The 16,441-nt window shown below is 41.2% G+C and overlaps 1 protein-coding gene across 1 annotated transcript in view; it reads right to left on the bottom strand.

The window, feature by feature from the left end:
- Nucleotides 1-4,576: 4,576 nt before the first annotated feature.
- ABHD3 (abhydrolase domain containing 3, phospholipase) overlaps nucleotides 4,577-16,441 on the bottom strand; it is a 28,957-nt gene continuing 17,092 nt past the window's right edge. The window contains exons 6-9 of the mRNA XM_055704290.1: nucleotides 15,077-15,250; nucleotides 14,379-14,427; nucleotides 14,130-14,295; nucleotides 4,577-5,648 (exon numbers count right to left, since the gene is read on the bottom strand). Coding sequence (XP_055560265.1) covers nucleotides 5,470-5,648; nucleotides 14,130-14,295; nucleotides 14,379-14,427; nucleotides 15,077-15,250 — 568 coding nt within the window. The 3' untranslated portion in view covers nucleotides 4,577-5,469. The remainder of the gene's footprint in view (nucleotides 5,649-14,129; nucleotides 14,296-14,378; nucleotides 14,428-15,076; nucleotides 15,251-16,441) is intronic.

The raw sequence follows: 16,441 nt of genomic DNA, 5'->3' as shown, positions 1-16,441 counted from the left end.
GAGTGCTCAGGCACAGCTTTGGTGGACCTAGAACTAGAGGACCTGAGGAGGGAGGAGGAACTGCTTTCACATAGGTGGAGTAAGTGGATAGGACAGATTTAACCCTCAAAAGATTTGATGTTTATTTAGCCTTGTTTACCACTGCTGTAATACTGCTGGAGTGCCTCATCTGCAGCTAAGTGAAAAATGACTTGCTTCTAGGTAGGCCTTGTTTTCACAGGAGTAATAATTCAGCTGATACATGGATTATCCCACTAATTGCGGAGAGTGCCCTGTCGGGCTACAGCTTCGGGAGATGCAACCGTCCTGTGGAACAGCTGACTGTCACCAAAAAGGGGAAGCCTCTCCCACTGTTCTCTCCACTTTCTTTCCTCACTCTCAGCAGCATGCTCCAACTCCTTACCTCATGCCACCCTCCATCTAGCACCTGAGAGCCCCCCCGTACACAAGAAAATATAACTTCCTGAGATAGCAAAACATTAACCCACTGGCAAAACCGGATCATATTTTGTTAGGGCAAGAAAGGGTGAGGACCATCTGACTGGAATCAGGGAGGGTAAGAAAGGTAGGGAAGGAGGAAGAGAAGCCTTCCCCTTGGGGCACGAGGGAGCCGTTAAAGCTGATAGCGGCTTGCGAAACTGCAGCCTTAGGGCAGGGCTACACAGTTAGAGGACTGAGCCCTTAATCCCAGGCTCAGTCGCAGCAGCCCTAGCGCAGAGCTCTAGCAGCCCCATTTGACTTGCTAACACGCTCCCAACCTGCCCTGCTGCTTATCAGACTTCCCATCTGAGCAAGGCCCCAGAGACAGCCAACCGAGGGGCAGCAGCTGCTTAAACTTCTCAGCTGTAATTAACCCCATAAGCGCTCCTGGTGCAGCAGAAGAATGCCTCAGACAGGTTAGCAAAGGCCACGTGTGAAGATGATTTAATCTAATGGTTTTTTTTTCTGATCACTACATATGTAGATCCCTTAAGGAACTGGAGGAGCAGCTAAGCAGCAGCATAGGGCCCTTATTTTCATCCATTCAGCAAATTCAAAAAGCCCCTCTACCCTCATTCAGGAGGAAGGGAGAGGCTGATTTTTGTGTTTAGTAGAAAGAAAGAGACAGGAAAATTGGATCCCTTAGAGGAAGAGATGTTTGCCAATGAAGAACTCCTGGCTGCTACGGCAGCTGGTGCAGTTGCCAGATTTTTCATTTTCTGATGTTGGAATGAAAATTAAGAAAAACCCCATGGCTGGGGTATTCTACAGCCGATCTGCTTGCAGGAGTTATTTTGTTGGCTGGTAAAAAGCACCACTAGCCTATAGTAGGATCCGGCATGTATGCTGGTGGTGTGTGGCAAGCCCCCAGGGAGATTCTCTTGGGCTTTTTGATACCATCCTCTTTCTTCTTCATTGCTTGGAGCATTCTAAGGCTCTTTTTGACCAGCTAGCATCCTGGGACAAGAACCACAGTACATGACTCAGGCTGAAGGGTGCCTGTGCGAGATGGCCACTCAGTGACTCCAGGAATTAACGTTTCTGGTTTGTGGGTTGTTTGTTTGTTTGTTTTTCAGGGCGATGGCACAATAGAGCTGAAGCAACCTGGGAAGAGCACAGTGTGCTTGCTCATGAGTACAATGTGCAGAGCTAGAAGTCCTCTTCCTGGCAAGTCTGAGTCATTGGCACAAGCCAGGTTGCTATAGGAGTTGTAGGTGAAAGAGACAGTTCCCCTATGAAATTCCTGTGTAGGTGGCACGTGGGACAGTGGGGACTGGAGGGTGCCCTGACTGCCCAGAGCTGAAGAGCTTTACAGGGGTCTAGCTAAGAAAGCAGAGGGCCTGTGTTGAAAATGGGTGTGTGGAGGGGGATTGGAGTCAGTTTTCTTGCTTTGTTTTTGTCTTTTTCTTTTTGCAGGGAGGCAGGAAAAAAACTGGGCTGGGACTTGTCCATTTTGTGTATGTGCTGAACGTGAGATACTTTTTTTTGGGGGGGGGCGGGGAGCAGGGATAGAAAAGACTGTAGATAGCTACATCTGGAGGGAAGGCTGGCAGTTGGTTTGCAGAGACTTGGGACCAGGCCAGACAGCGGACATATGTATGTGAGTGATGCATAGGGGTCCAGACAATTACAGAAAAAGGGAAGGTGGTCATTGTCTGAAATGTTCCCAAAAAGCATGTGGGAATGGCTGAGATAAGCAAGCTGCTCCATTCTGTTGACCTGAAAGGCTGAAACAGTTGACTACTAGATCTCAGTTAGAAATGGCAACTTGCAGCAGGGAGGAGGTAAGGAGCAGCTTCCTAAACCACATCTAGGGAGTAATTCTTGAAAATCAAGTCATTTTCCAATCTGTGTAATGGTCACTCTAGGCCTCGGAGCGATTGCACTCTGTAACAGTCAGCATGTTGATGTCTGAAGCACGATACTCAGTGCCGCATTGACAGGACCTACCACTTTGACCTGCCTGGAGTCGCCATCGCTTAATTGACATTTTCTTGACACCAGCTCCTCTAGAGTTGTAGACTGTTCCCCCTAACCCATTCTGCTGTTTTGTAAACTGTGCTGTTATATGTCTTGGTTTCTAAAAACAGCATTAATCCTTCTTCTACGCAGTATGAGATATAGACCATGGGTTAGTTTCTCTGCATTCATAGAGCCATGTTTTTCTATTTGAATTTTTCAGGTTTTCTAAGTCTATTTTCCAAGAGTGGACATAATAAATTACACTTTAAAATCTTGGTCTTTATGATCTGGTACTAATACAGTTAAGGTCATGGATGGCTCTTGGGCGACTGATAAAAATGGATAAAAATGTGACTGATCACAGATAAAAAGAACAATACTTTGCATCGACTTCCAAGAGCAAATTGAGAAGAGACGGATGTTCTGAAGCATGTATGTAACATGGACTGTTTTGCGCAAGGGGACTGGACTAAACAATCTCTAGAGGTCCCTTCCAGCTTTAACTACTAAATGATTCTGAACTAGGAAGAAAGTTTTCTTTAAGAGGTGTCTGCAACCTTTGTGACTTGGAGTTTCACTTTCATTATACTCCATCTTTCCAGTAATGGGTACATTGATAACTAACAATTTTCTCCCACCTCCAACATTTCATATCCCTGTTGCTGTCTGGATACTCAGATCGCATGAAAAACCAAATAAAGACCCTATGAGTTCATGCTGTTTTGACTAGATGGCACATTCTGGATTTCAGCTCACTGGTGAAATTCTGTGTACAATTAAGACATAGCAAAAATGTTTACGGCACTTGTTGCTAGCTTGTGTCCCCTGCAAGAACTGAGGTGAGTGTCTGTATTCTATGTTTCAGAAAATCTGACTGGCAAAACTTGAAGATATCCACAGTAAAATTTGATTGTTGCCACTTTGCATGCTGTGCTTTGTACGATGCATTCTCCCTAATGAGGTGTAAGGAAAAACATTCTACATTTGGGAAAAAAGGAAAACTTTACAGATTTGCTAGATGTAGCTTTAAAGAGAAATGTCTTGTGGAGATTTGTATATGGGATTGGACCTAAATGAAATAAGACAGTGCAAAGAGACAGAAACTCTGCCATTAATCATGTTACTTTTATTGAAATAGTAAGGTGTGCTTTTAATGTAAGTGGTTTTATTTTTATTAATACTTGATGCTGAGTTTTGAACAGTACTGTACCCAAACAATTTTACAAATATAACACTGCTTATTGCTCATTGTTTTTATATAAACATAAAACCTGAAAATGAATGTAAGAATAAATAAGGCACCCTACTAATACACTGATTTCATGTATTGTAGTAACATGCACAAAATGTCATTTTGCTTTTACAAGACACTTCTCTCATATTCCTTACTAGAGAAAAAAATAAGTTGGACTTTGTTATTTGGGCACAGGCCAATCCTTGTCTGAAAAGTCAGAACTTGAAAGCACTTTTTAATTTTCTAATTTAACCTTCCACCTTTCAAAACTAGCTTTCGTATAGCATGTCCCAATTTCTTTTTCTAAAGACAGAAAGTATTTTTGTTCTTCCTTTGCTGTTACTAGGAAACATGCCTTGCAAGAGGACTGTTCACGTACTGCTTGAGACAAAAGACCTGACTTGCTTTTTTATCCGTGTTTTCTTCTTGTACTGACCCCACTCAAAAGATAAAGATAAAAATAAAAATACAAAGGCATCTTTACTGGCTTATCTTGTGTGGCTGGGCTCAAATCTGTGATCAGCACGAGGTGGGAGCTCCCCAGAAGCTGCTTAAAAGCCTTCTTTTTTTAATTTCACTATGCCCTAAATTAGGACTTCCCAGCAGTTTCAGAATACATTCTGTCCAACTGCCTTTTTTTCCTCAAAGGTCTACATTGGCTCTCGCTCTGTTTCAGGGCTGAGGAGAACAGTGACGCCTCAGTCAGCCTCACAAACTCTAAGCCACTACGGCAGAAATCACTTTGCAAAGGCTTTAATGATTTGACCACTTATTACTGAAGTGCTGACAAATGATCAAATAAATCAGAGGGATGGGACTTTGACCCCCATCCCAGATCCCAGCTTTCTTTAAACAGTTTGTTATATTCTTTTTAGAAATTATCTGAAACAATAGCAGAGACAAAGGGTTTGGATTTTTTTTTAATTTAAAGCAGATTATATCATAATTGCTGATGTTCTAATATTTATTCTTTAGAACTGAAATGGTCTTGCAGGGTAGTATAAACATAACAGACAAAATCATGGAATTTACCAGTTATATGAAATATGTATTACATACGTGACAACACTCAGCTTTACATGAACTTTGAAATGCAAGATGTCTTTTAATTACATAAATTATTACAGTACTGTTTTAAAGGAATATTTTGGTTACATGTAAACACTATAAATTAGCTCTTTAAAAAATAATAATGTAAGACAATTATGGCATTGACATAGTTTAAAAAACAATAACTAGCCCTAAATCTGAATACTCTCAGGGTAGAACAGCAAAAGCAGGTATCAATCTAATGCTATAGAATAACATGCTGAAATTTGGACTTACTTGAAGAAACAGTGTTTGTGTTCCCTCCTCCTTTTGTTTTCTTTTTCACCATCAGTGCCCTAAGGAATGGGCCAACTTGTATTGTGTGTGACAGCATAATATATGCTATTTTGAGTGTTGCCATTCTAATATTAAAAGCCATCTAGATTAAGTTTCTTAAATGTGTACTGGTTTAAATTAAAATCCTGAGGAATTATAATCTGCCTACTTGATGGTTTTGGTTAAGTGCAATTTGATGTATGCAGAATGTTGTTTCATTTAAGGTCATTCTTAGTAAGGCATATTAAAAATAAATATAAAAGTGACAACATAATATTTAGTGTCTTGCTACAAAATCTTAGGCAAAAATATTTTTGCATGTAGTAATGGACTTCATCCATTTGCTGGCTTATAGGAGTTAAAATTTGTGCATGAAGCTTAACTGCCCTTGTCAGAATGTGCCACTGTCCTATAACAGTGGTCCAAAGCTACATGCTATAGATTTTATTTCCATGCTCAAACATAGCTTGCACAAACTGCTTGAAGACTCTGTCCATGTAAGTGCACTTCCTTGGCCATATTCCTTCCAGAAAACCAATATGGCCTCCACACGAAGTCAGAACCAAAGCAACGTTTGCATTTTGTTTGGCAGTTTCTACTGGTATAGCTAAAAGGGGAGGGGAAAAAAGTTTTAAGTCCTTATCCTTCCATGAAATGCCAGCCACTGAATACCTTCTCTTAAATGTTTTTCGTATTATATATGAATAAATATGCACAACATTAACACAAGCTTAAATGTACCGCAAGATGTAGAGCCATAGCTGTGTTAAAAGCCATTTCTCTCTTCATTATTAACTCACCTTATCTGTATGGGGGTTTTTTTCTGGCTGCTGTACAAGTTTCAACTTCATATTTCTTTCAGTCCCACTGATGGAACAGCACCCATATTAACACATACTTATGATTTGGTATAAACAGTGTAAGTGAAAGGACAATCAAGCCTATAGTTTTTAACCTGTGTTGCAATGCTCAACTTTGGAAAAGCTCAGGAACTAGGACCTTAACTGTGAATCCCATTCGCTTTGTAGGAGACTCCAAACACAAACCCCTTAATGTCATGGTAAGATTTTGTCTGTAAGATACCCCATCAGCTAATATTAAAGATTATCCTGACTTATCATTAGTATATCTGATTTGCCAGGTTTTTACATTTACAGGTGCATGTTTAGACCCCACCATGCAAACACACTGGGAAACAGTTCTTGCCCTGAGGAACTCATAACCTAAATACCCAAGGTAAACAGAGAAAGAGCACGCAACTGCACACGGACACAGAAAGCTGCTCCATGTCACCCGGTAGGTTAGTGGTTCTCTACTGAGTAGTGACTGCTAGCAAATGATTTAATTTAGAATTTAGATTATTAGACTAGCTACTACAAGGATTTTTCTTTCAGCTGGATCAGCTCCCTGATCTGGTTCACCCCGTTAATGCCAATAAGGGGACGGTGGCAGGCACAGTCAGATAAGGACTGCAGTGAGGTGGCCCTTTCAGTGACAGCCTACAGTTAGCTTAAAGTCATCGGTGAACTCCACCTGAGCTATGTGCTGATCTTGACACGTGCAGGAGGGGAGACTTCAGTGCAGCTTATTTTGAACATGCGTGGATGTGTGGCTTAATCAATGCTATCACCTGGGCAGTTCCCTTTGTGAAAGAAAATAAAAGTCAGTGCAGACCGACAACAGAGAAACCATATGACTTTACAAATGCTATTGCAGCGTGATGAGGTGACCCTATGATCCTATGAACTGGCTGACGCAACACTGGAGCTTTACAGAGCTGTGGTGTTTATGCTCTTGATATAAAAATTAAGTTATTTAAGCAAATTCCTCAGAAGTTTTAAGTATGATGAATATTCTCCTGAACAAGCAGATATCTCAATACATTTCAGTAAAGAATGCCTTTCAAAGTTCCAGTTTCCAAACAATAAACTTCATGTAAGGGAAAAAAATAAAGATCATACAGATTTTTTGATTATTCAGGATTGACACAAAAAACAACAGCAAAAGAAGACATGCTTTGTCCAGACAGAAGGGAGTAGAAGGAATTTCACTGTATTGTCTAAAAAAGGGTTATGATTCCACAAGAAAATAAATCTGATTTTAAGTCATACACTACTAAAGGACAAGTACCTTGGCACTACAACACAAAGCAGCGAGTTATTCGCAGCATTTCTATTGCTGCCTCATGTATTTTAAGGTATTTTTGAACAGAGATTTTTAATCAGGTTCACTTTTGGGGGGCATCAGTTGTCCACATCCTTTTCTCATAGAACTTCCCTCAGAGACACCCTCCACCCACTCCTATTTCTAGGCATCTGCTTTCCTTTATACATCTGCTATCTCAAAGGCCATTTTCCTTGAAGAGTCACTATCCCTGCATATCACTACCTTCTTTATAGGCAAGTTCCTTACTTTCATTTGGATGCTGGCGGACTTACTGCTGTGTGCTTCAGATGCCGATTTGCCTTAGTTTTCAGCAGCTAGAGTAACAACATGGCATCCATTCCTTAGCCAAAGACAGACACCCAGCCAGAGCGAGTCACAAGAGATCTTGAACACAACGACTGTAGTGAACAGATGCACAACTTAAAATAGATCAGGGCAGAAGCACTGGACCTGCCAAGTCAGGGGAGCAATCTGCACCTCAGAGGTCCTTACTAGCAGTGTCTGGAACGACATGCTCTGTTCAACTCCAGGGCCACAGCCTGGATGCTAAACCAACCATATCCATAGTGGGGTTAGTGGCTTTTATGAATGTTGTGTTATGAGGTTCCTGCCCATAACATGAGGTACTTGACTGTGCCCTGAACGAAGCACAGACTGAGCTCTGGAGAGCAACGGGCATTCTCTTGCAGAGTACATGAGATTCTTTGCTACTCAGCGCTATTAATTTCTTCCACTCTTTCCCTCCTTTCAAAATTGCATGCATCTAAGTAGTTTATAGATTTCAGCATTTAGTAGGTGATACTGATTCTTTAATAAGTAGAAGAAACTGTGCTTCTCTCTGTTTCTACAAGAAATCATTGACTTTTCCTTTGTTCAGCTGAAAATTGAAAATACTATACAGCAACTGGGCTTTTTAAAGCAATTACTGAGGCAAGACTAAAAAGAAAAGTCAATGAAATAAAAACCTAGAGCCTGACAGCCTGGATTGGGGAATAGCACAGGCTGAAAACAAGAGATGCAGAAAACAATGTGTTATTTCTTGCAATCCAACACATGCATAACTTTCAGATTCCAGTCTAAGCAAGCACTCATCTGGAGTTTTGCCTGAGTTAATCTGCCCAGCAATCTCTGATCTGGCTCCCTTGGATTCTGTGGATGAACACATCGCCATGTATAAACACAGTGGCTACGATTCATGTCAGCTTCTGCCAACTGCATGGGAATTTGCCCACTTATCTGTACCAAGCGATCTGCTCATCTTCCCTCTAGTAGCATGTGGGCCATGTTAAACAGTATCCCGACAGGGAAGTGGGGATCTGACTCAAGCCCAAGGCCCCCATTACTGCTTCAGGCAATGAATCGTGCTTTCCACAGCCATTCTGCAGCTGTCTTCCTGGTCACTGAGGAGACTTAATGAACAGGCTTATACACAAGGGTATGGGGAGGAGTGCATGAGGGGAGGCAGAGTTGATCTCCAAGAACCAGAGAGAACATGAGAACTCCATCCATCCTAATGGGTTCAGGATCGGCTGTGTACTGGCCTGAACACACCTTTTCACTAGCTAAGATTGTGCAAAACCAAAGGTCATTCACTTTGTCAGACTAGTGTCAAAGCTTAAAGAGAAATAGCCTTTCCTGATAAGAAACTTCTTTGCTGGGTGTGTGGAAGGGAGATGACAATAAATGTCTCCTCTACTGTGCCAACCCAGCTGAGGAAGGCCTTACAGGCAAAGCTCACTGTGACCTCTGCATACCTGTCATTCAGAGGTTGCCAAGAATAACGATAGCTCCCAAATCAGTTTGCTGGTGGTTATTCATTCCCAAACTGACTGGCAATACTATGCCTGCCTCCAAACAGCTAAAGCAGCTCTCTCCTAGAAGGCTACCCCTGCTAGGATGCTGGTTATCTTCTGTGCCTGGTCAAGGTGTGAGCCACACACAGGTCTTTACGAATGTCATCTTCCCGTACTGAAGTTCTCTCTCTTCTAATTAGCATGTGTTTACAGCAGAATCCTGCCACAGATTATCACTGTTATCACAAGCTGTAGCACTGCTGAATATGCAGTCATTTGCTTCCATATGCAGTGAGGATTTTTAGTAGGTGCCAAGCCTGACCGGCTGTTCCCTCTCTGCTCTTCCCTCCCCTGTGGTGAACAGGAGAGCCTGCCCTTGGCACAGTCAGTCTTGATACAGTCAGGTCACCATTCATATGACCCCTCCCCAGCAGAGTTTCTTGCTCTGCAGCTTCTCAGGAGAGAATTGAATATGTTGTGTTGGTCTCCAGAGCCAAAATGCAAATTATGCTTGGAGTGGTGTGGTACTTCTCTCAGGGCTGTTTCTAGGGACTGTTAGCCATTCACAAATAAAACCACAATGCAACAGAACATACTCTGCAAAGTAAAGGGCAGACAAATGCAGCACTGGATGTGATGCACCCTAGGATACAGGATGGCATGTTAAAAGATACTACTGTTCATTTTTGTACACAGGTGTCCTTGTACTTCTCTTTCTACTAACCAAAATCTGTTCTGCTGTTTGATCCAGCAGGCACAGACCTGTTACTTGGGATTGCAGAACCACAGTGTAAATATACATGTGCACAACTACCTCATTCAAAATCAATTTGTTGTACATTCTTTGCGGAAAGTATTTTTAAAAAAAGAACAGTAGAAGAACATACATGTGAAGTAGCACTGACTTAAATAAGTCACTACTACCAGACCTGCTGTTCCATTGTTTGGTTGACTTCTCCTGGTTCCTTAAACTCTTTCCCTAATTGTTATATGTCTGGCCATTCCCTGGCCATTTGGTCTCTCCAGACAACTTCACTCAACTGTGCTGTTTACATAATAGAATGCAAAATAACACCTAAGAGCATTTACTCCAAGTTTGATTTAGAGGGACAGAAAAGCTTCAGAGAGTTCAAGAAAAAGTGTAACTGAGCCTCAGACGTGCACTTACTTGGCACAGTGGATCAGGAGGGAGCTGGCATGGTACTTTGCATCAAGTACAGGCTTTCAGCTCGGGCACAACGCTCACCAGTGGCAATTAGCTAAGCATTAGTAAAATGAAATTTAAGTCAGATGCCTAATACGCAGCTTAAAGTCTCTAAGGAAAAAAATGCCACTTCAGATGAAAAGTTAAACGTGACACTGATAATGAATGCTATCACTCCATCTTGATTTATTTTTCACAGAAAATAACGGGGCTTGACTTTCCTGAAGCAATGGTTTATTTAAAGTAGTTATGGTGAGAGAAGTGTCATGCAATGAAGAAAGCATTTGTTAGCATTACGCAATGTGAGAACTGCATTCCTGAGTTAAACTACAGATACATTGGCTGCCAAGCTCCATGAACTTTAAACAGCAACATTAAGGAAGGGCTGCAAATGAATTGTTTCTTCCTAATACTGAATTGAGACCAAAGGGCACGTTTTCACAACATATTCAAAAATACTTGCTGGGAAGTACAAAGTTTACTAAAAAGCTACATGAGAAGAAATGATCAGGTAGTAAGAGGCAGCAGAGTAAAAGGCACCCATCTGCACTTTTTAAGGGAAGTCTCTTTTTAGGTCCATATTGTGTAGTGACAAAGCAGACTTGGGTTTGTATCCCCCAAGCTTTGTTAGAGCAGGTTAGATGTGGCTGGCTTTATAAAGGATATTTACATGGAACAGAATTCTGGCACAGCTTTCTCCCTAATGAGTTTGCTAGGCCTGCTTCCCAGCTGTTGGAAACTACAGCTATCTACAACAGAGGTGGAAGGTAGCCTAAAAGCTGGTAGGCATTCCTGGGAGGAATGAGGCATGAAATAACCAGTCCCCAAAGTCAATAGAAGGCTGGGGTCTCAATAAGAAGAAATTTTGTGGCTTTGAATCCTTTATACAGTTGTAAACGGAAACTGCCTGTGGTTGCCACAGGTTTACATGTGTCCGCACACTTTTAAGTCAGAAAAAACAAGCCAGTTGCCAGAATAAAGTCACCTCCCAGAGTAACACCAGTCTTTTATGTTTGCTAACGTCAAACAGCCTGCAAAAGTGTCGAGATGAATGAACTCCAGTAACTGATGGCAGCAGCCATAATTTCTAAGCTGCTAATCAGGGTGCCCTGTGTCTCCTGCCAGCACGTTTCACACTGAGGGTGCATAGCACAAATGAAAAAGGAGCCAAGGGTAGACACACGTAACAGAGTCATGCTATTAACTGTAATCAACACTTTCCTGGTGGCCCTTTCTAAGGTAAACTTGGCACCACAAGGATGACTATTTACAGCCGACAGCATTAACTCTGTGAACAAGGAAGAAATGAATGCCTAACCACCCAAACATTTTCATGGAGAAAGGCTGGTTAAGGTCAGAGTTCAGGAGAGGATGGACAGTCATTAAAACAGACTCTTAACACTTCTTATTTCAGAAATGCCTCACCTCCCTCCAGACTGCAAGACTTCTAAGGCATTCAACAACACGTTTGATACTCAGTCTTACACAAAAGATCATCCCTATAATCCACTGCTCACCAAGAGTTGTGTCTCTTTTAAAAGGAACAGCTTTGAGGGAGGAGAGATCTGATACAGCTGTACTCCAGGGGACTCAATCTTTTGGCTAGCCAAAGTACACTATCGCAGAACTGTTGAGGCTGTAAGAAAGCTTTTGAGATCATCTAGTCCAAACCCACTGCTTAAGCAGGGTTACCTAGAGCAGGTTGCGCAGGACAGCGTCCAGTCAGGTCTGGAGTATCTCCATAGATGGAAACCCCACAACCTCTATGCCAGTGTTGGACCACTCTCACAGTAAAAAAAGTGTCTTCTTGTGTTCAGATTGAATTTCATGGGGTCAAGGTGAATGCTTAGCTCTTGATAGCTGGAGGTTATATTCTAAAATGAAGAGACAAGGGAATGGAGTATCTGCACTAGCTTTAATCTAACTAACAAAGGTCCCAGTCCTAGTGATAATAGGCTGGAAAAGGTTAACAAATCCTCCAGGGAGAGAGGGACACTGCCCCTTTCACTGCTGTTGTTACTTGCACTAATTAGCTAGCTTACTCCTGCCACAATTACCACTTCACTTTAGAACAGAAACCGCAAACTGAGCTAGATCTAAACATAGAGGTGAAGCCATTGTTCCCTCTCTAAGATACTTAATGGCAGAAACATGGCACAACAGATCACTCGCCTTGCAGTACTATGGGGAAAGTCATCCCCAGGGTCATAAGACCCATAAAAATTTATCTTCAGAATCACTAGCCAAATTTTATATTTGGACACAGATTTTCGGATCACAGCCCCATCCAGTCTCATCTCCAGAACATTATATGCTTATAACAAAACCAGCAACTAGCCAATTTCAAGGGGGAGAGGGGCGGGGGGAAATCCCACAGAAGCTAGTAAATACAAAGGGGGACTACCTCTGTCTCAGAAAGTCCCTGAACCACAAATTATTAAAGATGCATGCAGTATTCTGGAAGAATCTTGCTATGCTTGCCCAGATCTTATAATTTTTTAAGCCTCTGTTTTGGCCAGTGTAACCAATTTTTACCAGTGTTTGGCTTATCCAGAGTCACCGTTTTTTCCCCTCACATTAGGTGGCTGTCACCTCTTTATATTGTTCATGCATAGCATGGATACTTTTCGTTCAAGAGAAGAAATCAGACTGTCTCTAGTGCACTTGACTGGAGCAGCCCTTTTTTCTTCATGTCACATTTGTCTCTAACAGGTCTTCAAACTATAAACAGTAATGTAAGTGTGTGCATGTTTCTGTATGTGTTGTACATCTGCACACTGATAAAACTACACAAACAGAGTCTCTTCCAATTCCTCCATTCTTCTGTTTGTTGTTCTAATCTGTTTGCCTACTCGCTTTGGTTTCATGACTCATTCTACAAGAATCTCACTTGACTTGCTGTGGCAGAAGAAAACTTCATTGAAATAAATCGAGTGTATAAACTTCACATTTAAAGATGTCAAGTGTTCACTGTGAAGACTGTCCCCTCAACCAGCTGTTCATCACAGTGGTTTTCCTCTACATTATCTTTTGTTCTCCCTCTCTTCTCAGACACTAACCAATACACAGACCGCAGGAACAAGCATATCTTTTTAAGACAGTCAGCAACAGGTTTTGAACTTCATAGCAAAAGCAAAATGTTCATAATGATCACATTTGGCAGAAAATAGGGCGAAAGGCTGAAAACTCCATTTTCCCTTATCTGTCACTAGCTGACATTGCTGCTTCATCTTCTAGTTAGATTCTTACTGATTCCAACGTGCCTCCTTCCAGCAGCTCACCTTCACTCTCGCTCTTCCTTTACCCTAGATTTTGGCTTACATGCTAACTTACATTTTTTCTTACTTAATTTTTCTTACTTAATTTTCAGACACTGAAGGTGGCACTGAGATCAACAGCTGAGGATTTCAGGTCATCTGAAACACAAGCAACTCCCAGACATTCTTTGTAGGGACTGAAGAATGGCAATAAAAAAATACTTGTTTTCACTTTCATTGAACCCTGAATGTCTACAATCCAGACATCTGAATCCAAGTTCTTCATTATAGGCTCTCTTTGTACTTGGTGAATAGAAATGGATGCTTCTGAGAGGGCAATACATCTGGTATCTTCCTTACCATGAGATAATTCACACCCTAAATATGCATATTTCTTTCTTTTGACTGTAAAGACTCTACTATAGCTAATTGCCACCCTATGTGCTTCTGCATTCTCTACTAATCAGGTCTCCGCATCATCGGCTGTTTTATACGTGTCTTTTACACTGTAAGTAAATTGCAAGACTGAACCATTCCTGGAGGTTTTGAACCTATGTACAAGTAACATAACACCTCCACACACAGGTCTGAGCTCATTCTCAGACCTATGTAGTTTGTCTTAATGATTGCATAGACAGATAGATATATTTTTCAAAGCCTAAACTTACCATGACCTGGTGAGAAAACATCGTCCACAGAATTTAGGCATAACACTGGAATGCCTACTGACTTCAGCTTGCGACACGGGCTAGCATCTTCATAGTAATCATCAATTGTACGGTAGCCAAACATGACTGAAGTGAACTGCTTATCAAATTCTCTAACAGTTCTAGCCTGAAGTACAGAATTCAAATAGGGAAACTGTCAGCATTTGGAAAACAGCACCCAGCTAAAGCAGAAATAACATTCCCACATACCTTCATCACCAGATCCATATCAAATAATTTTTCCAACATTTGTCGATGCCTAAAAAGAAAGAGAAAAAAATGGAAGAGCTTGCTTTTTGTTATATAAACAGATGCAGAAGTTCTCTGCTTTACAGATACATTTATAAAAATAATTCTCTAACAAGAACATGCTTGTTTTTAATTTTCTGTCACGTTAAAAATCTGTCTGGAATCCAATAACAGAAGACTTGTTCATTCATATGCAGGCACATCCAGCAACATAGTAAAAATCTGGATAAGCCAGGAGAAAGATTCCAAAGATAAGAGAACTAAATATTTGGGAATACAAAAAATAATTTTATAAAGCAAAGGATGAACTAGTACTTTCCATGTTTTTGCAGTCAATGCCAACTTAGAAGAATTAGTATATACACATATATACTCAAAGTCAATATGTGCATGTCTAAAAAAATTAAAAATCCATTTGCTTAATCCATAAACACACAAGAGTTTGTCTTGTGCCAAGAGCCTTGAGGAGCCGAGAAATTTAGTCACATTGATGACAGTGTTTCTTGCAAAGACTCTTTTGATTTCAAAACTTACAGAAAATGCACACAGAACAGCTACGTAAAGTGTTGTTACAGCATTAATCTTGCCAATATTATACCTGCTGTAGATCTCATGCTAACATCCTTTCACCTTGCTAAATAGTTCAGAAGGCAACTCACCTGCTGATAGAGGATTGTAGACAAGTAGTCAAGTAATAGTTGAAAAGAAGCCAGTTTAGTGGCTTCTCCAGAGATTCTACAGATTCAAAAACATTCCAACCCGCAGAGAAAATTGCAGCTGCCATTAAAGGAGTGTCTCTGCCAGTTTTGCCCAGGTAATTTAAAAGAAGCATGCTACAAACAGAAATGAAAAACAGAAACATATATACTATCAAATTGTTTTCTTCAATTTAAAGCAAATATAACAATCAGCCACCTTTTTGACTGTTTTTCAATAGTTTCTTGTATCAGCCCTACAGCTGTGCCCAATACTTCTAAAAGGTAGTCAATGTAATCAACATATGGCTCATGAAGTGTACTTTCTCTCTCTACTGTCAGGGAGGAACTGAGTGCGCTGTGTAGGATGTGAGTAGGAGTGCATTTAGAAATAAATAGAGATGTACTAGTCTTATTTATATCACTAAAAGGGAGGAAAAGGTCAAATAAATGTATCTTACTCATGGAACAGGTATTCCCAAGTTGTTAGTAAATTTTACCATTTTACAAGCTCTTGGTCTTCCTGATCTGATAAATCTATCAGTGTGCCTGACAAATACAAGCTGCCCCTGGCACGCCTGCCTCACTACGAAGCTGTCTTTTGATTTGAAGGTAATACATTTTACCCCACCTCACATATATGAGAGAACACAGCTGTTCTTTAACACAAACCATGTAAAGAATGAAATGTTGGGTAACAAATAAAACTAGTGACACAAAATTATGAGCCAAATAAACAGCTTCACTCTTGCCTTTCTGACCAGCTGCAACCTGGGGGAGAGGGGAGAGTTCCCCAGTACCTGACCCTTCAAATCTAGAAAAATGAAAATAGCAGAAAGAGTAAAAGAAAAATACTAACAGAAAAGCTGTTAAGTTTTACTTTACTGCCTGTGGCCCCAAATTTGCAATGACCACTTTAATACCAAGCCTTTCACTCAAAGCATTACAGGTTCTACAACTTAATATAGCTCCCTAGGCCACCACTACTCTGCACCTTGGCTTCATCTACCATACTTCAGGAGACACCAACCTTTAGCAAAAACATCACGAACCAGCCTGCCATCACAGAGACTCTATCCCTGTGCATTACCTACCAGATCATAGAGTACAAAAGGGAAACTAGTCTTTGGTATTACCGAAGACTTGCCAGTTGGTGGGAACCAGCAAGAAAAGAACAGCTAACAGCACTTGGGAATGGGCTCCTGCCATCAGCTTACACTGTTGAACCCAGTGAGGAGTCACCTGTGGCACATGTAGGAGTTAGGCAGCATGTGTTCCCTCTCACCCACAGAAGAGGAGGAACCTGTGAGTTGCCAGTCTATACAGTGA

The sequence above is a fragment of the Falco cherrug genome, chromosome 3 (genome assembly GCF_023634085.1).
Source record: "Falco cherrug isolate bFalChe1 chromosome 3, bFalChe1.pri, whole genome shotgun sequence".
In the NCBI taxonomy this organism is placed as follows: domain Eukaryota; kingdom Metazoa; phylum Chordata; class Aves; order Falconiformes; family Falconidae; genus Falco; species Falco cherrug.
Note: the sequence above shows the minus strand (reverse complement) of the source record. Positions and strands in the feature narration are given on the sequence as shown.